The sequence below is a fragment of the Glycine max genome, chromosome 10 (assembly GCF_000004515.6).
Source record: "Glycine max cultivar Williams 82 chromosome 10, Glycine_max_v4.0, whole genome shotgun sequence".
Taxonomy (NCBI): Eukaryota; Viridiplantae; Streptophyta; class Magnoliopsida; order Fabales; family Fabaceae; genus Glycine; species Glycine max.
Window position 1 is genome coordinate 49600285 of NC_038246.2, and position 23815 is coordinate 49624099.

The window sequence follows — 23815 nt, forward strand, 5'->3', positions numbered from 1 at the left end:
TTCTTCCTTCCTCTGTTGGCACGTGGGTAATGGCCATCCCGATCAGATCATGATTCCTGGTGGTTATTGGATTGGATGCATTTGGCATCTCCATGTCATGATTTTTTTATAGTTTTGATCAATCACACACTCTAAGCCATTAAACTATTACAAGTCATTCTGGGTAAAAAAATAAATCAGTGACATAACATACACTTGAATGTGTAGTTGACTGTTTGTAGCTCTGCCTGTGCACTCAAAGTACAAGAACCGCAGCTTTCTATTGCTAAATGCAAAAAAATATCGCATTCTACTCCATGTCCAAGAATCAATTCAATCCAAAGAGACACCAATAATCTGAATGAACTTTAAAAATTAGTAGTTTTTTTTCAATCAAAGAATTTATTCATGAACGTGAATTTAATACGATTCTTAAAAAAACATTTTTGAAAATATTAATTAATATAAATTAAGCATTTAGTCTATTTCAATGTCAAGTTAACGATGGAATTGTCATACCAAAAATAATAGTTGTTTAGGAAATATATCTTTCGGGAGCAGACTGTCCAGTCAAGCTTGGAATTTGAATGTTCCAAATCTTATTTGACTTTAGTCAACAAGAAATTAAGTCGAATAATTGGAAAGATTACTAAAATACAATTAACATTGGTCCAAAACTGGATGAACTTGTTCTCATAAGATATAAAGAAAAAAACTTAAGGCTTGGAAATATAAAATTGGTTTGCTGTTATAACTAAAATGACTAAGGATAAACGTGTTACTCTATAATATATAGCATCCCCTCATTCTAGGAAGTTTTCACAAAAGACACAAAAATTGGTTCAGAACTTTATGAACTTGTTAGAGACGTACATTTCACATTTTGTTGGGACATTGGCAAGTTGATTTTGAAATCTCTGTAGTTATGGTGAATAAGATATTGCAAGATGCCAACTGCCAACTAAAATGCAGTGTGTATCATCAGGAAATTCAGGTGAAGCATGTTTTGGACCGAAATCACAGTGTGTTTGATTAGGATTCTTGTGACCGCAAAAGCAACATTTTTCTATAAGAATAACAAAATTGTAGCTTTGTCTCCTGTTCCTTGACTTATTATTATTATTATTATTTAAAATATAGATGAAACTTATTTATGGAAATAACTTATTTTAAAGAATTAAGTAAACCCAGTTATTATCAAAAAAATTAATAATTAATATTACGTGCATAATTATAAGTGTGTTAGAATATGTATTACAATTTTTCTTATTTTGTACCTGGAGGAACAAGAGCTTGGCAAATTTCCTGCTGGAGTGACGATGGCCCATGGACCATGGTGGTGTGCTCCCTAACATTAACTTGGCAACAAAAATATGGCACATTTCTTGTCCATAGAACACGATCTACCCCATGTTTCTAAAATTGACTTTAAGAAAATATTAAAATTTAAACACTTTCAGAAATTAAATTTCTTAATGTGTTAAAATTTTATGACTTTTGGAAATTATTTTCTGAAATATATTTGATATATAATTTAAAATTGATTTATAAAATATTTAACTATTTCAAAAATAAATTATGGAACTTAGTTTCAAGCAAAAGTATTTTTGAAAAAACAAATAATTACAAAAATATAAAAGGAGTGTATAAGTAAAAAAAGAAGTGCAAATAACAATTATTGGTGCCAGTCTCACATTGGGTCGGGGGCCCAGTAAAGCCACTTCGGCCTTGCAACTGACAATTTTCCTTATACCTAAAAGCAGAGAGAATTGGAGTTGCCTAGCTCACATCACTGGTTCTACAAGTAATAAAATCTTATGCCATGTTGGATTTAACTAGTGGGTTTGGAGAGTTATGACACATACCTACAGTTGAACCTAGAGTTTTTAATTTTATTTTTAAATGACTACTTCATTCAAGAGGAAGAGGCCAAAGGTCCCTATGGACACAAAAGAGGAATCCAAAACCTTTCCAACACTTGGAAAGCAAGACTAGCTAAAGAGTCTGCTGTTTTATTCACAATCCTAGCTAGGAACATAAGACAAACAATTTGGAAACATTTACAATCACCCACCTCCGCTTACTCATTTTCATCTTCTTCACCTTCAAGCTCAGATTGATTTTATGGACTTTTCAGTTCATTAATTTGACTAAATCATTGTCTATTATAAAAATAAACAAGCATTCAAAATAATAATTATATTCTTCATTTTCCATATCTAACATATAACTTCATTACCTATTAACAAGTACATCTTTATATATTTTTTCACTAAATAATCCAATCGCAAATTACCTTAGATAATTTTTGCGTGATTCTTTTAAAATTTTTTATATATCATTCAAAGTTATTTTTTTTTTATATATCATCTATATTTTTTTTTCATTTTCTTGAATTAAAAAAGTAAAATAAAAAAAGACGAAAGATCTGGTTTGATCACCGATGGGGGCCTCACTATACACTGGTTGCAGGTTGGGGGGGGGGGGGGGGGTGTCCAAGGATTTAGTTTGTCAAATTTGACCTTCATACATAGAAGCTTTCAATTTGGCTAAGGTTTTGATTCGTGAAGCAATGGTGAGTGATAGTTTTTAATTTTTATAAATATCTAAATCAAAATCGAATAACTTAATTTTCTTAAAAAAATTATAAATCAAAATAAAATGTTTTCTGACCTATTATAATAAATAAATAATTTTTGGTCAACATCGCAAATTAGTTGTAAGACATCAAGTTAGATTTTATTTCGGGCCCATTGCGTGGGCGCGAAGCCCAAGCGAATGCAGATATAAAACACGAATTGAGGCCGTAAACGTCAACGTAAGGGGAATTACTTCCTGCACCTATAAGAAAAGTAAAAGGGCAAAAATACCCTAATTATCCCTTCCCCGCGCCTCCCTATACTTCATCCCTGAGAAGCCCCCTCGCTGTTACAGTTCACGTCATGTGGCAGATTTGAGGTCAGAGAAGGAGAAGAGGAACCGTGCGAACTTGGCACCGTGAAGGACTTCATCATTTCAACGCTTCATTGTTTCTGACTTGGACAGAGGAATAGTTAATCCGTATTGTTTTTCATCTTATTGAAAACTTGAAATTGTAACTGGAATTCATTCTGTATATTATTTCTGTTTTTATAGTTTCTTATTTAAAAGGAGATAGAGTGGTGCATGTAGACGGTTTTAGGAAAGAGGAAGAAGAAGAAAAAGAAGAAGAAGGTGCAGAGATGGGGAAAAGAGACTAAGGGTATTTTGGGTCTCTTAATTTTCGAAGAGGTGTAGGAAGCAAAAAATGGGATGGAGGAAGCTAATAGGATAGAGAAAACGCTCGTTAAGCCCATAGACTCTCTGCACCAAGAATCTTGACAGTGACACTCTCGCTCAAACGCTAACAACGTTCGCAGATTCTTAATTCTTAAATCTTAATTTCTTACACACACACACACTCTTACTCTTTTATCTATATACCAAAACCATTTGCGTTGTCGCAGTCGCAGTCAAAGGCCAAGGCAAAACCCTAAATTGTCTCACACTTTCGTCGGAATCCGCTTTTGGCTTTTTCCGTGACAAGATGCCGGCGAAGGACGACGGCTCCGACAAGGAGAAGTGCCTTGATCTCTTTCTGAAAATCGGCTTAGACGAGCGCACCGCTAAAAACACCGTCGCAAACAACAAAGTCACCGCCAATCTTACTGCAGTCATCTACGAGGTATCCCTAAGCATAGCATGGCGTTTCTCAATTCAACAATCTATCAATCTTTCTATCTTCGGATTCTCTCATTGGATTGTTTACATTTCCTTCATTCCTTCATTATATTGATTGCATGTGTTCTCTGTGATTCTTCCATGATTGTGTCTTAGGCCGGTGTTATTGATGGATGCAGCCGAGCGGTTGGAAATCTTCTTTACACGGTAACATTTCTTTGCATACACATGCGTTTGTGGTACGCTCAGAATTTCTAATGTTTTTTTTTTTTTTTGTTGCATTTTGTATGCTGTAACGGTAACTGAAATACATGTAGTCTATAATACTGATGGTCCGTTTTATTGTCGTTTTCTTTTTTTGTTGACTGTGGACATGGTTGTTGCCGTTGATTTATGGGCAGGTTGCAACGAAGTACCCTGCAAATGCCTTGCCACATCGCCCAACATTGCTACAGTACATTGTCTCGTTAAAGGTTGCCATAGATTTTAGATGAAATTTTAGCATGAATTACTTCCCCTCTTACTAAGATTATTCTCGCAGGTGAAAACAACTGCACAGTTAGATGCAGCATTATCATTTCTTGCTATCACGGGCTCCGAGAATCTTGATTTGAACAAGTTTGAAGAAGCTTGTGGTGTTGGTATGGTAGAAAGAACTCTAGTGATCTAGTCTAGTATAAAATTGGCCTTAAGCTCATTTATTGGTATGGTAGCGGGGAAAAATAACTTTGTTGTCACATAAAGTGTCCTTAATATTCAATCCTTAGTCTGGTTGGTAGTTAATTCCATATGACAGTACTTGTTTGATTTCAAGTTCACTGGATAGATTCAGCTCCTTGTATCTGCTTGTAGTTTTGCTTTATTTCACTTAAATTGGGTTTTAATTAATTTTAAGTTTTGGAGTTCTTTGCTGTCCTAACTAATTTTTAGGCGAGTGACAAGTGTATCTTAAATCTCTTGCATACTTGAGCAGGTGTTGAGGTTTCAATAGAAGATATCAAACAAGCTGTTAATGAAGTTGTGGAGGAGAACAAGGCTACAATTTTGGAGCTACGTTATCGAACAAATGGTAGGTGTTCAGTTTTGGCCTCTGATGGATTTAATAATTCAATTCTCACATACTGTCTAATCATGACTACAAATTTTAAATTGGAATGCACTATGCACCCTTTCAATTTTTATAGACAATTGCATTCTGTGGATGATTAGTTGATTCATTTCTTATGCAATAAGTTTCCCTTTTATATTAAACTAATCTATTCAATGCTGAAGAACATTGATATTTTTTATCTTGCTAGTGGGTGAGTTGCTTGGGCATCTGCGCAAGAGGCTGCCATGGGGTGATGCAAAAGTTGCCAAGGTGACGGCTATGGAAAGAACCTAATTCAATTGGTAGTTGGTTTACTTATTTCAAGTTTTAATACTGTTTAGTTTCTTTGCCCTTTTTTCATATGGCAGCAACTTGTTGATGCAAAACTATATGAACTACTTGGTGATCGGACAGCAGCTGATGATGAAAAGCCTTCTAGAAAGAAGAAGGAGAAACCTGCAAAAGTAGAGGTGAGTGTGTTTCCAGTTATCTTTTTTGCCTTTACTTTTATGACTTCACTTATAGGTTCACAATTCTACTTACATGCTTACATAGGATAAGGCAGCACCTGTTGCTACTCCTGAAAAGTCACCTGAAGAAGACCTTAATCCATTTTTAATATTCCCTAATCCAGAGGAAAATTTCAAGGTATTTACTTTCCTTATTTTAAATTTAATTTGCATTTTCTTTCTATTTTGTTCATTTTGTGGACCCAATGCTTCACTCTGTTAGTATGTAAGGAGTGATTTCCAATGTACTGCTTGCTCATGACATGAGTGTTTCTTATTGAACATTTATTGTTCTTTCAACATTATGAAATTCCATTGATGCCAGTATTCCTCCTTAAGTTTGGAATTTTATTTTTTCATCAAATTGCATCTGCAACATGTCTTGATGATAAGTTGATTTCAGGTGCATACTGAAGTGCCTTTTAGTGATGGTAGTATTTTGAGATGTTGCAATACAAGGGATCTTCTTGACAAACACTTAAAAGCAACAGGTGGAAAAGTCTTGACCCGCTTTCCACCCGAACCTAATGGATATTTGCATATTGGCCATGCAAAAGTATGTATTATGTTTCTAATTGGAATTGTTTATGCCGTTTTTTTTCCAACAATCTATTATTATATTTAATATATTTCAGGCTATGTTTATTGATTTTGGGCTGGCGAAAGACAGGGATGGAGGTTGCTATCTGAGGTGTGTACTTTTTTTCAATTTTTTTTGCTGTATTTATTGTTCACCAGAGTGCCTCTTCTGTCTTTTTTCTGAAAGAGACGGAGGTTGCTCTTGGAACATATAACACTTCGGGATTACCTATGAGTGTCTTTTAGCATCTTGGAATTTGGATTGACCTACCAGATTTAAATTATGGACTTTAAAATGCTTTATGACTAATACATTATGAACTTGTAACAATCTCTCTTGATTTTCTATTAAAAACAAAAGTCCTCTCTGGATTTATTCAGCATGTATATACATATCACAATCTCCCTTTGATATCTTTTGTCTAGGATTTTTCTGGTCATTTGTAACAGTACAGGGAAATTCTGTATTGTATAAATGGCCATAGGTTGCAATCTTTATCTTCTGTTCATTACCTAGGACCTTAGAAGTCAATAAAAAAAGATTTTATTAATTCCTAAGAATGACTGCTCACTGCATAGCTGCATTGTTTTGGAGTTTGTAACTTGTCAACTAACTGATGTTTACAAATTTTTAGAAATCCTTGGGCAGATATACACATGATTAGTGGCACCTCATCTAATTATAGTAACTAGGTTGTAAGGAACGAAATCTGGTTATAGGCTGGTTTTTGTGTGACATTATTTTCTGTGAATAGAAAACCAGGTGGGACTGGGACTCTTGTTCTCTTTTACTAATAACATATTGCTGAATTGTTGGTCCTCTTTACTACTGAACATTTCAGGCACGTAACTGACCTCTCTTTATCAATTAATAGTACTTCTGACCAATGTTGTAACGATTGGCCTGATTTGTCATTTTGTGCATAACTTGTAAAATGTCCATTTTCTTGTTAGGGATTGGTCAGAAACATTCTTAATTTCTAGTTACAATTTTAATCTCTCAAATGGTAATAAATCTATAAGTGACACATTATGCCTATGAATGTGTGACTAATCTACATTCATTTTGTTGCATTGAAATCCTCAAGACTAATCTACACATTATCCCTATATACTTGACATTTTACGACAAAATCAAAGATGTGTTCCTAAAAGTTTTTCATGTTTATTAAATTTCTGTTAAAATTCCTATAAGCCTTCATTAGAACTTTGTAATTGAACATGCACTATAACTTTCTTTGTTCCAAGTTGATGGCTTGTGGCACTTCCAGGTATGATGATACAAATCCTGAAGCAGAAAAGAAAGAGTATATTGATCACATTGAAGAAATTGTTCAGTGGATGGGTTGGAAACCATTCAAGGTATGTTGGTTTGTTTTGTAGCACCTCTTGCCTCATGTGATTGTTCCAACTTAACTATTTAGGTGTTTAACAGCTTTGTGATAATATTTGCAGATTACTTACACAAGTGATTACTTCCAAGAATTGTACGAATTAGCAGTGGAGCTCATAAAAAAGGGTCATGCTTATGTTGATCATCAGGTTGGTATCTAAACATCTGAATAGCTTATTACTACAAATATTTAACTTGTTTATTTGTGTAAAATGTTTCCTTTGTTCTTCCTTTTGGGTGGATTTATAACCTGTAACAGCCTCTAATTAATTGATTTATTTAAAGCACTAATTCTGAGCCCTTTGGCAGTTTACTCTGAAAATCTCAGTTGCATGGAATTATATTATCAACCCTTGTGTTATAAATTTGTGTCCTCATGCCTAATTGTGAGGACATCTCTTGTGTTATTCTCTTTCTTATTGTGATGTGTGGCTTCACCGCTATTTAGCACTTTTTTATATAATTTTTTTATTGTTCATGTTTTTCTTTTACATTGATATCTTTTCTTTCCTTTAAATCTTAATTACTTTTAAATTTTTATATTTAAATTTTCTTTTTCATCTCAAATATCAGTCACTTGTACTATCAAATTAATTCTTTTAATTTTTTAAATAAACTTTTTTCTCCCTAAATCTAAGCTATTTTAATATGTATGTTGATCTCGTAATTTACATTTTCACCTTTATTTTATACTTTAAAATTTTTCTTAAACTATTGCATAGCATATCCAGAAGAAAATAATTAACGTGGAATGACTTATGGAGGTTGAGATAATTGCATAATGTTATTGAATTTGTATTGGTTGCAAAAAAAATAAACTATTTATTAATGACTTGATTGTAGACACCTGATGAGATAAAGGAGCATAGGGAGAAGAAATTGAACAGTCCTTGGAGAGACAGGCCAATTTCAGAGTCATTGAAGCTCTTTGAGGATATGAAAAATGGCAGTATAGAAGAAGGAAAAGCCACACTTAGAATGAAGCAAGACATGCAGAGTGATAACTACAATATGTATGACCTTATTGCATATAGAATTAAGGCAAGTACTCAACTACATTTTTTTATTGCTCAAATTTCTAGGAAGATAATGATTGATTTCTTATGATGTGAATGCTTTCTGCATTTTAGTTTACCCCACACCCTCATGCTGGAGACAAATGGTGTATCTATCCAAGTTATGATTATGCACATTGCATTGTGGATTCTCTAGAGAATATCACACATTCTGTAAGTTGTCTTTCACTCAATTTCCTCCAGGTGTTGATACAATTTTCTTGCTGGTAACCTTAGTTCTTTTTTATTACCCATTTTATTTGAACCTTCAACAAGACTTTTAATCCTAGTTGCTTAAGCTCTCCAAATTTTATCACTATATATTAATAGTGCTGGTCCATATGATAATGTCCCTTTTTGTAAAGATGGTGATATTTGGATATTTTAAGCTAATACCTAGGCAGCTAGATTCCTAACTTCTCTTTCAGCATTGGTATATGCTTTAAATTTTTGGTGATATTTATAGTTAGATTTTGGAAGATCATTGATTTGGAGTTATTATGTTTTAAAATGTGTGTGGTTCTCCATATAAATTAGTAGTTCAATCTTTTATGTACATATTTTGATTTTTTAAAATATATCAGTCCTACCAGTGTGCATTGCAGAATGTTCTATTCAATAAGCATAATAATGGTTAATGCTTGATGGCTTTGTTCCTTACAAATAGCAATCAGATTCCATTATAATTTTACCTGTTGTGTTGATGTATGCTATGACTGATAACATTGTTTATTGTGATTATCTATATATATTGCTAATTCATGACTATCTCATGCAGCTGTGTACACTTGAATTTGAGACACGTCGTGCATCATACTATTGGTTGTTGCATGCGTTAAGCATTTACCAACCTTATGTATGGGAGTATTCAAGGTTGAATGTCTCTAACACAGTTATGTCAAAGCGTAAGGTGAAGCAACAATTTTGCACAATGTAATAATTTGTTGAGTTCTATTATTATGCTTACAATTTGCCATTCCCTAACTACATATTATTCTTTGTTAAAGCTAAATCGTCTAGTTACAGAGAAGTGGGTTGATGGGTGGGATGATCCTCGTTTGATGACACTAGCTGGTTTGCGGCGTAGAGGCATGACTCCAACTGCAATCAATGCTTTTGTACGAGGAATTGGAATAACTAGAAGGTATGATATGAATTTCTAACTACAGTTGTTTATATAAAAATACTATTTCTAAGTTATTGATGTGGAAAAGTACTTGAAACATCTCACACTTTGGTTCATATTTTATACTAAAAATTGTTCTAAATTTCATTTTAGTTTTATCCTTTCCTAGTTATTACTATGTCAGAAGTAGTATCTATTCGTGTTTGGTAGTGCTTTATTATATTGATCATATCAATTGTTACTTAAGTCTATTTCAATCCCCGATTTTGCAAAGATATTTCAGAATGTGTTTTGACAGTTTTAACAAAACATCTGTGTGATACATGTGATTGACTCCACCTAGTAGAAAAAACTGAACTGGTAATTGAACCAGTGAGAGCACTGCTTCACGGTTTATTGACCCAACTGCGGTTGAACTGTGATAGAACCAATAGTGCACACTGGTCTTGCATTAACAAATACAGATATATCAGGGTGGAGGTGCATTATTATTTACAATTTTCTTCCTCTTGCTGTAGTGATGGCACTTTGATTTCTGTGGAACGCCTTGAATATCATGTTAGGGAAGAATTGAACAAAACAGCTTCTCGTGCAATGGTTGTCCTACATCCACTCAAGGTATATTTGTTTGTGTTCTTTCTACAGTATACTGTTCTGACTTAATTAGCTAAGACTTATTAATTTTGTCTTGTAAGGTTGTTATTACTAATCTTGAAGCCAACTCAGTAATTGAGGTTGATGCAAAGAAATGGCCTGATGCTCAAGCTGATGATGCTTCTGCTTTCTACAAGGTGAAATTGAACTTGTGAAAACTGGTATCTTTAGGCAGTGTTATGGTTTTAGGAAATCTTGTTGCAGAAACTAGTTGTACCCAACTTTTGTCCTATGATGATTCAATATCTTATTAACTTCATATGATGTTGGTAGGCTTATGTTTGTATGTGTCTTATTTTTTTTGTCATGCATTTGTTCTTAGATTTCATTTTCCAATGTTGTATATATTGAACATTCGGACTTCCGGATGCAAGATTCAAAAGATTATTATGGCCTTGCTCCTGGGAAATCTGTGATACTCAGGTTAGTAGAAGGCACAAATTGATATTGTGAGTGAGAATTTATAGGCCCAATATTCAAAATTTTCATTATTTTGTGCAGATATGCATTTCCTATAAAGTGCACTGAAGTTATTCTAGCTGATGATAATGAGACTATTCTTGAGATTCGAGCAGAGTATGATCCTTCAAAGAAGACCAAGCCTAAGGTTTGCCAACTTTGCTGATTCTGCTGGTTAAAAATAGTCTACAAGAGTTGGTAAGATCAGATTGGTGATCTATGCAATTTTGTTTTTTGTTTTTAGGGGGTTCTCCATTGGGTTGCTCAACCTTCTCCTGGAGTTGATCCATTAAAGGTGGAAGTCAGATTGTTTGAGAGGCTGTTCCTATTAGAGGTTGGCTATCGTTCATGTCTGGGTGGTCTTATATGTGTATATTCTTGTTTGCTAATATTATTTCCCTGTTATGTTTATGTTTAAATCTCTGCAATAGAATCCCGCTGAACTTGACAACTGGCTTGGCGATTTAAACCCAAATTCCAAAGTGATAATTCCCAATGCATATGGTGTGTCTTCCATACAGAATGCAAAAGTTGGGGACAATTTCCAATTTGAAAGATTAGGTACTTTACGTTGACTACTTGTTGTTTCTTCATCTATCTTTGCTTAATATCTCATCCTTATATCTGCTATTCCAGGCTATTTTGTGGTCGACCAGGACTCGACATCAGAAAAACTTGTTTTTAATAGGACTGTCACCTTAAAGGACAGCTATAGCAAAGGTGGAAAATAGGGTTCCTGAATATTGCTTAGAAATAACAAGGTGGGGGACAGGCAGGTCTGGGGTTAATACTTGTTTAAATGGCTACTTATAATGCATAGTTTTTTCTTTGAGGGGGTGGGGGGGTTATGTACAAACACATTTACTGGCCACTTAGCCATGTACATTTTCTCAAGGGATTACTCAATAGTTCCCCAGTTATTTGATTAACTTTTGTTTGGTTGGTTTTGTAGTTTGAAGGTTATATTTGTATACTCTCAATGAAGTAGTAGCAACATTGCTGTTATTTTCCTACGATTTTTGTGAGTGTAAAATTAGTATTGAAGAATCTTTCCCTTTACATAATAAATTAAGTGAAAATCTAGTCTATTTTTTGTTCATGCGACAGGATAATGTTATTTTGATTAGCAGTGATGTGTATCCTAAGTTGAATTAATCTGATTATTAATATTATGTTGAAAAGCTAAAGATGCACTTATTTTGTGACTTTCTTTCTTACATGACATTTAATATGGGACAGAGGAAGTGTTTTTTTTTTGAAAGGCCAACAAAATTATCATTAATTCATATAAATCTTTACATCTGTTTATGTACAAGATGTACCATGAAACAGTGTATGCATACACCAAAAAAGGCTATGAGTACGCCACAAAAAACAGTCATCATCCCCAAAAGCTATCACCAATCCAAAAAACAGAGTCTTGGGTTCTAACACCATTAGGAAAAGAATATACCTGGTTAGATCCCCCACCCTATATAATACCCATTGCCAAGAAACTACCTTGATGTGTCAAAATATCCAGCGAAGTCAGCATTTTCTATTTGAAAATAATAGCATTTCTACTTAGCCAGACACACCAGCAGGTAGCATGCCATAATATATGCTTCACCCTCCTTGATTTTCTCCCAGGCAATAACCCTCCAAATTGTTTAAACAATTGTCCAAAAGTCTGTGGCATGACCAAATTAACTCCCACCCACGCAATAACCTGACGCCAAATGCTAGCGGTCACCTGACACGCATAGAACAAATGATGGACATCTTCCTCTTCCTCCATTACATAAACTGCATATCCTAGACATGTCTAGAGTTAGAGCCCTTCTTACTAATTGATCACTAGTAGGTAGCCTATTTTGCTATAGACACCATGACAGGACAGAGGAAGTAGTTGTATATGTGCCAATCGATTCTGGCACAAGGAGGAGACTTGCAAAAATAGTTTTTATTTTGTATTACTTGAGGAAAACTATTATGATGAAAAACGTGCACATGATACATCACTTTTGTAATGAAGATCGGATGGTGATTGATCTAATCATCCAATGTACTATTTTAATATGTAAGGAAAACGGACTTTGTACGTGGGTTGGGTACCCCTTATACTCTTGGTTAATCAGAAATTTGTGGATACCTTGAAGTTTGCATCAGGGGATAAAATCAGTACTCCTAATTAATACATTCTTTTTTGGCTGATAAAAACAACAACAAAAAAACATGAATCCATTGTGACTACACTGCAATGATGGCAATCCTTATTTTTTCTTGATAATCATATTATTGTTGTTATAAAATATTCGTCAGTATTACTTGGATCAACGGTGTTCATTATTATTACTACATATAAAATATTATTTAGTAAAAAAACTTAAAATAGAGAAACTCTTCTAAAATTGTGGATAATCAAGTAAGCGTAAATGTCATAATTCTTGGCAACGAAATAAAGACGATAATTATGTTTGTTTTCTTTTTTATATCTATTTTATTTTATGTGAAATTTCTTATTACTTTATAATTGCTTTTCCTTTTTAAATTCATGTCTTATTTTAAGTTAAAATATATTGGAATAATATTAGCCATAAAATCGGGACAAGAGAAATGATAATATTGTTTCATTTTATTCTATTATTCCAATTTTCATTGCCACCAAAATCAATCAGCAAACCGAAAGTTATTATCCTACGCTATCCCTAGGGGCATCTTGAATCGTATACCATCACCTAGAGACTCTGTATATATAGTTGTTGTATTGTATTAAGTTTCTATTCAGAGATTCATAATTAATAACTACAGTACGATATGTATCAGTACTTCCCATAAACATGATTTCCATCATGAATCGGTCACCAACTTAAAAACCTTATCCAAATTAATTAGACTTTAAATCTGCTTATTTCATATTCCTAATAAGCTATACTAATTAAGAGAATAATTCTTAAGCTAATTGCTATCTCTTAGTATTTTAATTTTTAAGTGTCTCAAAAAGGTGTGATGTTACAAGTTTAGGAAGATTCAAACCGCCTGATTATTTTTTAGGGCTGCGACTGCGAGATTATATTCCGAGATCCATTGTATTGTTACTGATAAAAAAAAACTTCCCATTCCAGATATTACAATACTTAGCGTTTAGTAGAGTTTATGCTAAAATTATCATATGATTGCACTCAGATGTGATTTTGCAACTATATATTCTCTACCCTGTGATTGGTGAATCAGAATCCTTATCCTCTTTATCACCTCCCCACTCCCCAGTGAGCCTTTAGCATAAAGGCTGGGCTACATCAGCTCCCATACCAAATACGGATGTAAGAATGTTATTTATTAGCATTGCAATTTTCATTCACAAATAAAAAAAAAAGTTATTCTTATAGGGAAATAAAGGATGACTTAGTGTCATTCCCTTCAATGGGACTCATCTCCATATACCCGATATAATGAAAATGTTCACTACTTGTCATACCATTCTCAATCTTTTACTTTTAGTAAGCTCAAATGCTCAATTATTGTTTGTTTAGAATACAGCTTAGAAAATCAGGAACACAGTTTTTGAACAACAAAGACAATTATATCTACAAAAAATAATCAAATCGATCGATGTGGGGTAAGTGGTTTTTGTACTTATGGGCTGCGATAACCAATCAAAGTAAACAAGATCAGTCTTCCTAAACAAAGGAAAGGAAAGTAAAAGGGTCTCAGTCTCATTCTCGATCCCTATTATGGAGTTTGGTCTAGTCACGCTTACATTTGATAGAGAGAGGGTTGATTTGATTTGATTGCAAGTAAGGGAGAATGAGTATTATTTATCTATCTATATCCATCTACCATTCTAATCTCTGGCTTTCAAAGGTTCCAATTCCCATTCCCATGAATAATTAGCACAGAGAGAGCACATGCTTCGGTGCCACCTTTCCAATCTAAAACCAACTAGATACGGCAGCTTATCCAGCTGACACATGTTATCGCATATATATGCTGCCATTCACTTCCTCTACGATAGTATTTACCAGTAATTTAAGACCACTAATTCAAAAATCAGAAACAAAATCTATATATAACATTTAATGTTATCAATTATAATTTTTATTGTCATTTATAATCAAAATCATTATTCTAAGGTAAAACAAAAGAGGGGTATAGAATGATGCTGTAGACTCAATAAGTGGCTCCAAATTTTAGCACGTTGGGGAAAGAATCATGCACAAGCAAGAACAGTTGGCAGCTTTATTTTAATACAGATCACATGTATTTTTTGTTTATGAAAGATAATCTTATTCAAATTAAATAAAATTATGATAAATAATGAAATTAGATTAAATGTATTTTTCTATTATGATATATAATATTATTTGAAATGAATAAAATTATGATGAATAAAAAAAAATTATTTTAAATATTTACTGTATATTAGTGGTTTGTTGGCGATGCGTTATTGTTGCATGAATAAAATGTGAGTCATTTATTTCTTTGGCCATTTGTTTTTGACCGTGCCCTTTATTTTCTCACGAAGACTTTGAAAACTGCACAGTAAATGTAAAGAGCAATAGCTGTGGTTGAATGGTGTGAGGGATGTTTCTTTTCTTGATTCGTAGAACAGAAAAATAAAATTGAACGTAGCAGACAAGAACTTTATAAGGAGTCCTTATCTGTGGTTGAACGTAGAAACCGCTGTAGCCACGCCCTCTCTCTCTCTGGCTCCATTATAATTGATATCTTAGTTTAATCGCCAAAGTGTAGCTTCATTCATATGTGTTGCTTTCAAATCATATCAATGCCCTTATTATTGTGTCACTGTCACACATCATGCGCATGCACTAAGTGTTTTCTAAGACCTCAAACTCAATAAAGAGATAGATTCATCGCTGTAATGTGACACTGACACAGCTTTATAATAGCATTTTGTTTTCTTCAGTTGTTGTGAATTAATTGGTGGCACCCCAGCCGTTAATTTAGCAAAGGATAAGGATTTGGTTGAGATTACTGTTTCAAGGTCTTAGAATGAGACTCACTCTGCCTTGGCTCAGTCAAACTGAAAATTGAGCCTTAATTTAACATTTGTAAATATAAATAACACATTACACATGCACGTGCCTTTCAATGATTACTGACCAGCTCCGTCTACTGTAAGCAACTAATTCTTTGAAGAATTGCTATTCAATTTTTTATTATTTTGAGAGGTATTCTCTAGTCTTTATAGCCACTATTCAACATTAGATATGGATACACTTAATTGTCAAAACTTTATTATGAACAATGTTCATGTCTAATATTTGATTGTTTAAAATAAGATTCTCTCGGGTAAAATACACATGAAAAACCAAAAGAAAGTTTCGTCTATTTTTTTAATTAAAGAATTATAAAACAAAAATTATCCAAGATTTTCATTTTTCTAATATGTTTAAAATGACTTTATACAGAGTATGAAGAGAGAACAAAAGCAAGGAAGAGAGGAGAGAAAAAGAACCACGGGAGAGAATAAAACAAAAAAAGAGAAAAAAATAGTAAATATAATTTATATAATGATGGTATAGAATTTAAGACATTTAATTCACAATTTTTGCTATAACTTTTAACAAACTTCAACAATGGGAGATATTGTGCTTTAAAAAAAATTATAAAGAGAAGAAGAAAACTTAATTTCCAAATATTAAGTTAAAATTAAGTTTTTTAGTTAATTTTAATGATTAGACACTTCATCATAATACAGGAAGAAACAACAATAAATATATTTTTGTATTACGACTCTCTTTGCGAGTGTAATAAATGAAAGAAGGGGATGAGGGGACATGACATGAGCATGTCATGGTCTTCAACTTTGTGATTTCCTTTATATGTTTGTGTGTTTTAGTCCTCTTAAATTTGATTTAAGTTTTAGTTTTTATTTTATTTTTTATTTTAAATCTTGCAACTTTTAAATTTTAAAAATTTATATATATACTTTAATAATGCAACACAACATATTTAAATACATATTATGCTATTACTAAAAAATAGGGAATATTTTAAAAATATTTTAATACTTTTAAGGATTAAAATTAATATTTTCTTTCAAAGAGAAAAGCCTGATAAAATCATATTTATAGAAATTAAAAAAATGCAAGTTTATATTCTTTTATATATTTAGTTGGTGCCTTTGAAAAAAAATGAAATTTTTAAATTTTCTCTTTATTTTCAAAAAAATATATAGAAAGACATGGAATGCTTTTTTCTGTCTCCTAATTTTAATAATTGGGAATATTTTTGCAGCTAAATTAGAAATTTTTTAATCTAAATAAAAAAATATTAAAACATTTATCAAATATATTCTTTACCCAAATAATTTAAGATTTCAATCTTGATTGATCATTATGAAATAAATCATACTGATCTCATTTGTGTTCAGGAACGTCAACAAAAAATAATCAGCACTTGGACAACAACTTTATACTAAAACTTCTAATATCGTAAGGAAAATAAGATTAAAGCGTTTATATCTAAATTACCACTCTATTCAGATTTATATAAATCAAGACCCCTGTACGCGACTACGCGACAGTTTAAAGTAAAGAAAGAAGTGACCCTGCCAAATGGATATTTGATAAGATGATTTATCTTTGAGTATTGAATGCTTTATATTTTCTTTTAAAAAATTATCTTAACATTATAATTATTTTTTTAATCTAAAATTTATCATAATAAATCACAAAATAAATAAAATTTGATAAAAAGAAATATTAAATAAGTTTTAAAATTAATTAAAAAAGTATTCCTATAAGGCACGTCATATCATATATAAGGTATTACAATCAACATCTTCTCCCAAATGAACTAAAATTGAACCAACGCATCAGTTCAAGTAGTAAATATTTTTTTTTAAAAGTAAAATTTTGAATTCAAGTTTTATAAATAAATAAAAAAGTGTCGAGAAAATTATATTTTTCTCAAATAAGATTAATTTACTTCGACTTAAGTTATTTAAAAATTTAAAGTAATGTTCAAATATGAAAAGTCTTAAATAAAAATATTAATTAAAATTAAAAGGAAAGAAACAATAACTATACTACATAATATATAGGTTAATAGGTGTCCCACTGTCCCAAGAAGTAAAATGGGTAAAGACATGCAATAATCAATACCAAAAAAAAGACATGCAATAATTGCATTATAAATAGTTAGATAAAAGTTTATGGTTGAAATTCTGAATTGATGTAACATTCAATGAAACATATTTCTCGAAAAAAAATGGTTGTGTTTACATAAACTGTCCTTCAAGAAGAAAATGACTCTGCTAAATGATTTTACTGTAGTAGTTATTAACAAGTAAATAAATATTTCACACAAATGTTATGATAATAAAAAAAGTAAATAACCTTTTTAAGTGTACTTGGCTTTCTTTTAGAAGCAAGTATTTGGGTTTATTTTAGTTTTAGTTTTCAGTTAATATATATTTATTTGTAATTATATCTTCTTCTTTATTTCTTAAAAGTTTACAAAGAAAATTATAAAATAACAATTTTATTTGCAATTTATTGAAATAAAAAAGAAAATTGAAAACAAAATAATAATTTTATAATTTTGTTCAAAATATATCAACCAAAACAAAATAAAACAAACCAAACCCTCTACCTTCCCATATATCCAAAATGCCAAAATATTTTCAACCTGTGATGCTATCAAATTATTGTACCAAATATTTTCAAGAGAAATGATTGTTAAAAAAGAATAATTCACGAATAATGCGAGAATAGTTACTCTATGGATCCATCAATTCAAGCGAATTTGATGCTATACTTATTTCTTAAATAAAAAAATTTAAGGCTCAATGAATTTTATCCTCATTTAATGAAATTTTACCTCTCACTTACACTAACAGTAACTTAAAATTTGTATCACCAAAGTCATGTTTTTGAAAGGCACATTCCTATCATGTATTATCGATGAAACATTCTTATAACATACAGCTCTCCCTATTTTTTTCCTAATCTGTAATTAAAAGAAGAAATATTACACAGGAGACTGACACTGTTTGCCACACATGCTTCGTACAATTTTTATTCGTCTGTAAAGTAGTTTTTGTGAAAGCCTTATGTGCAAACTAATTGGCGATGAGCTAAGCTTTTTAACCAAGAAAAGCGGGTTCTTTCATTGAAGGTATTTTTGAATCTATAGAAATCACTTTTTATCCAAAAGTTCAAATTCCTGATGACATTTATTTGGTTCATGTGAATGACATACAGCCAAGAATATTTCTTAGTCAATTTCTTCATTGACAAGATTTGAGAAATGTGCGATCACTGCAAAATATTCCCAAGGTTGAGAGTTCAAATGAAATATTTGGTAAAATATTATCCTCTTCCCTGCTTATGATTGCAGCAAGAAGACAAGGGAGCTGGTAGAGTGGTAGACTAGTCAAGTAGTTTAGAGTTCTTACCGAAGGCACTTGCTTGTTATGCACCATTATCTACAATTCTTATTAACTTTTCAAGAATCAAAATGATGAGCTTGTACTAATAACACATAGGGTACTCATCAGTTTAATGAGTGAACCCCACTACTTATTACAAGTGGCTAGCTGCTCTTGGAGATATGAAGACAAGTAGCATTCTTCACAATCTTTAGAGATCGTTATTTATGTCATACTTATTTTGCAAGTGTCACTCCATCACAAGATGTGACTTCACTATTCTTTACTTTTTTCTTTCTTTTGAGGGCTCAAACAGAAAAAAAAATCTCATTTACATGAAATAGATATAGATATCCAGGAACAAAAAGAGGATAAAATAAAAACGAATTATGTTCAAAATGCCACTTATAACAGCCAAGATACACTGTCTTGGTCAAATTACAACTTTTCCAACTTCTAATAAATCTGAAACAGGGGAACTCTAATACCATCTCCTGCATTTTCTATTTAAAATACTATATTTCAAGAGGTTCATATCAAATAACCTTACACTTAGTACTAATTTCTACCTATGAGAATGTATACTCACACTAAGAATCAGTATAGCATAAGAATCTTCAAACTTTTTTTTCTTTCGATAATATAACATCCCACGATGAAAAGAGCTTGAGATGCATGCCTTCTCTTGCCAACACTGTCACATAGCCTCCATGTTCCATAAAGTAGAATCCCCCATGCTGTCTAGCATCCATCCATTTCCTGCTGTCTGAAAATCAAACTGTGGGAAGTCGTAAGTATCCATTGCTGAAAGGGGATCCATGTTTATGCCTTCCATGCCATAGTTATTGGTATCAACATAGCAATTGTCCTGGATTGGATAACTGCAAACATTGTTCTCAAACACATTTGAAGGACTTTTGGGGTGTTCAGAAATTTCAAGTAGCTGTGAAAATTGGAAGGAATCTGGGGATGGATTGATGGGGTTGGACATAGTATTAAAATGATTTGCATCATCCATAATAAATTCCCTTTGTGGAGGAGATGAGGAAGAAGACATAGAAGGATTAATATTGAAGCTGCTTGACATTGAACTCATAGAAGCTTCTCCGGAATTCCCTAAATTCATCATGTTTGTCATGGAAGAGTGATGAGGGCTTGGAGAATTGCTCTGTTCCATCTTTTGGAGCAATCTTGGCATCCAAAAACACTTGACAGCATCAATGAATCTCTTGCTACCAGATTCAATGTTAAGTTGGCGTGCCTGTTTCTGTATCCTTGTTCTCCAATAGTTCTTGATCTCATTGTCTGTTCTTCCTGGCAGATGCTGAGCAATTTTTGACCACCTATTCCCCAAATGAACAACAACAAAAGCATGTCAAACTCAAACTCATTGTGGTTCACAAGGCATTTTTTGAGTGCATAAATATTTAAATACTCATTTTATGGACAGATCATTGATTAATAATTACCTGTTACCCCACTTGGAATGGAGTTCAAGGATCAAGAGTTGCTCCTGTGGAGTGAGGTTCCCTCTCTTAATGTCTGGTTTCAAATAATTCAGCCATCTAAGTCTGCAACTTTTTCCAGTCCTCTTCAATCCTGAAATGTTGGAATAATGTTAAAAAAAAAGAGAGTATAAAACAGTGAGAAATAATAATGAAATTATTGCTCTCTTAACTTTAAGAGTGCATGGAATCTGTACCTGCACTTTTGGCTAACATATTCCAACGGCCTTCACCATGACGAGCAATATAGTGTATGAGTAAGCTGTCTTCTTCAAGAGTCCAAGGACCTCTTCTCAGCTCACTCTCTTCTTCATTAGAACTCAAATCTCTCTTTGCAATTGTGGACATGGTTGGTGTTTTTGTGGGGTTCTTTAAGTTATTACAAAGAAAGTATGATATATATGGATCAGAACAATTAGAAATGATGAGTTCGAGTGAGTGTTTCTACAACACCATAGGCCTATATATATATATATATACTCCCCACGGAATTTTGTTTAATGGGTTTGGTAGACTATGCTAGGGAACAAGAGGCTATAACGTTATAGCTCGCGGAATAATAAAACCAAAGTTGTGATTATATATTATTATGTGTCCTTTTTCATAATAGGGTTCCACTTATATTATTCCTTAGTTTTGCAAAACACCCTGACAAAGATACTTCCAAGTGTTAACAAAACACACCCTGACGTGTCCATTGAACCCTTATTACCTCCCACTAAACAAAATCAAAGAATCTAAACTGTTAACAAAAGCGGGAATATATTAAGGTTATATATGCTATTAACTATGGGAGTTAACTGAGTTAGGAGTAGTGCAAATCAAGAATTTTCCTCTACTCTCTGGAGAAGATTTTGGAGACTTGACTAATATGTAGATGTTGATTGTGCAAAAATTAGTTGTGGAATAATTTGATTATTAAACAAGGTTCCAGTGCACTTTTTTGCTTTTATAATCGATTCTAGCTTGCAGAAACTAAGAGAAATAAAACACGTTAAAGATTCTTTCATAAGTTTGCATGTGCCCCATGTTAATGACTAAAGAAAAACTCCATAATGTTCTTTTTTAACTTCTAGAGAATCCAGTATCTTTCTTGTCGTAATATATATCTGAACGTGAAACCAATGTTCTAGAAAGAAAGAAAAAGAAAATATTTTCAAGTAAGGGAAATTTAACCTACATTTCCAATGGTGTATATGCTTTTATTTCGGACTAGGGTAACACTTTATACAGAAGTAGAAGCAGCAAAAATACGTCATTTTTTTTTTTTTGCCATCTGATTCACCTCTAAATCTATACACAGTTACGCTACTACTCTACAGTCTACACAATGATTGCATTTTTCTTATTCTGTGAGAGTTCTCTCTCAAAAGTTGTCCTTTACATCTCTGTTCAAGTAAGTGGTCTTCATCACTTTTTTTTTTATAATCACAGTTGTTACCATGCTTGTTTTTCCTGCAGAAAAAGACTCTTTAGAAAAGTAACTACACTTCTTTTCCGCTAGCATAATGACTTGCCTATTACGTAATTAACTTTGGGTCTCCTGACTATTGCCGTCGGGAGTTAAAGCTGAAGAAATAAGTGACTATATTTTGATAATTAAAAGTTATAAACATTTAATCAACTATTCATTATTTATTTATTTTTTTATTTTTATTGCATTACATCATTAATCAAATCAATTATTTATTTCTCATATCTTTCTTTCTCTCTCAAGGTGTATACAATTTAAAGATTGTTTAAGGAACATTTTTCAAAGAAATAATAAAGAAATTTGTTTAATTATGTTATACGAGTATATTAAAAATCATTGTTGTGTATTAATAATATTTTTTAAGAGTTTAATAGAGATGTATTGTGACTCTAAATCAGTCAATAATTATTATTGATGTAACTTTACTATAAAAAAAAGAAAACAACACATTGTATATTATGATTTGTGATTAAATAATATATCAATCTTTTATATTATCAATACATACATTATTTATTTATTTTTAATAAAAAAATAATATATGCACTAACTATGAGAATGATTAAATGATAATATATATAAAAGTTTTACATTATCATTTAATTAAAAACATTATACATGATAACTGTTCCGGCATGACTTGAGAGGGAGCCTTTATGTGCTTCTCACGAGCTTCAAAGTTCATCTTTGAACAATCCCTAGCTCCAACGGTAATTGATATGTAGATTCCTAGTTGGCACAAGGGAGAAACCATCTAAAAGGATTCTAATGCTTAAGATTCTATGTGACTAATATGAGGTGATTAGGATTTTTGGCATACTTAAATTGTGTAGCTCTGTATGTTTTTATAACTTTCGTTTTTATAATATGAGTTAAGATAGGATAATTATCTTATTTTTAAAGATAAAGTCATTATATTTAAGTGACTAAGTACTTTAAACTGTTGCTAGTTGATAAAGAGATTATTGTTGTTATCGCTGGAGATTGTATTGAATCTTTCCTATTCCATTGACATTTCTTGCTAGTAACGTACTCGCACTTTCATTATTACTTTTTACATTTTTCATTCATTTTCGAAAACTACATTTCAAAATGGGATTTGGGAAATGTAGAAAACAATAATAAAAATGCAAGAAACAACAACCTTCTCTACATTAACCTGAGAGGATTGGGTTTTGTTATATTTGGACTAGGCCAAGTCTGAAATAATTTTTTTTTACTTTTATAATAATTAATTAAAAATTATATTTATTGATTTACAACAGAATTTTTTTATACTTAGAATGCATAACTTTATTAAACTGAACGTCGATCCAACCTCCTACCTCCTTCTCCATTTTTATCTTGGAAAGTAGGAAAACAAAATTCAGCATGGTTCAAGTTGAAAAAACAAACACACCCTAAACACCTTTTAGCAAGTTTTCTTAGAAAACTTGTTAATATTGTCGTTAATAGTTTGCTGACCAAATGATAAGTGTGGAAAAGATCTAAACAAGAGAAAAAAATTATTTGAACATTAAATAATTAATATTGTATTTGACATTGTATAATAACAATTATTTTTATATATTCATCACAAAAAAAGAAAAAGAAAAAACAGAAGGTGCCAAAAGATAAAAGGACTGGAAATAAATGAATGGTCCCCGTGGTCTGTTGTCTAAATAATTTTCCATATGAGTAACGTCTTTGACTGAGCAAAACCTAAGTGAAAAGAACAGAACAGTGTAGAGATACAATGTAAGAGCATGCAGACCGGCGGGGAAGAAGCACGTCAGCAACTAAATGTTGGTGAGTAGGGACACAGCCAGCTGTTTCTCTCTTTTTTCTCCCCATCAAACCCGCAGAGGTCAAACCACAGACAGAATCGGGCGTGGTCCTAATAACAACATTATATATATATATATATATAAACACAT

General features: G+C 32.1%; 2 protein-coding genes across 2 annotated transcripts; one reads left to right on the forward strand and one right to left on the reverse strand.

The window, feature by feature from the left end:
* The first annotated feature begins 3390 nt into the window (after positions 1–3390).
* LOC100812875 (glutamine--tRNA ligase) lies at positions 3391–11548 on the forward strand. Its single transcript, XM_003536630.5, has 23 exons — positions 3391–3682; positions 3835–3885; positions 4080–4151; positions 4220–4319; positions 4652–4747; positions 4977–5038; positions 5137–5238; positions 5324–5416; positions 5681–5833; positions 5913–5968; positions 7128–7218; positions 7312–7398; positions 8093–8290; positions 8380–8478; positions 9083–9214; positions 9312–9448; positions 9949–10048; positions 10126–10221; positions 10407–10507; positions 10586–10691; positions 10788–10877; positions 10975–11104; positions 11180–11548. The coding sequence occupies exons 1-23, from the start codon at positions 3545–3547 to the stop codon at positions 11272–11274; spliced, it is 2385 nt and encodes a 794-aa protein (XP_003536678.1). The 5' UTR covers positions 3391–3544; the 3' UTR covers positions 11275–11548.
* A 7740-nt stretch (positions 11549–19288) lies between these two features.
* Positions 19289–20970, reverse strand: LOC100780759 (transcription factor MYB62). The gene is made up of 3 exons (XM_003535675.4): positions 20623–20970; positions 20390–20519; positions 19289–20263 (listed from the first exon to the last, which is right to left on the reverse strand). Exons 1-3 carry the CDS (start codon positions 20771–20773, stop codon positions 19618–19620), a joined length of 927 nt encoding a protein of 308 aa, XP_003535723.1. The 5' UTR covers positions 20774–20970; the 3' UTR covers positions 19289–19617.
* Between the last annotated feature and the right edge of the window lie 2845 nt (positions 20971–23815).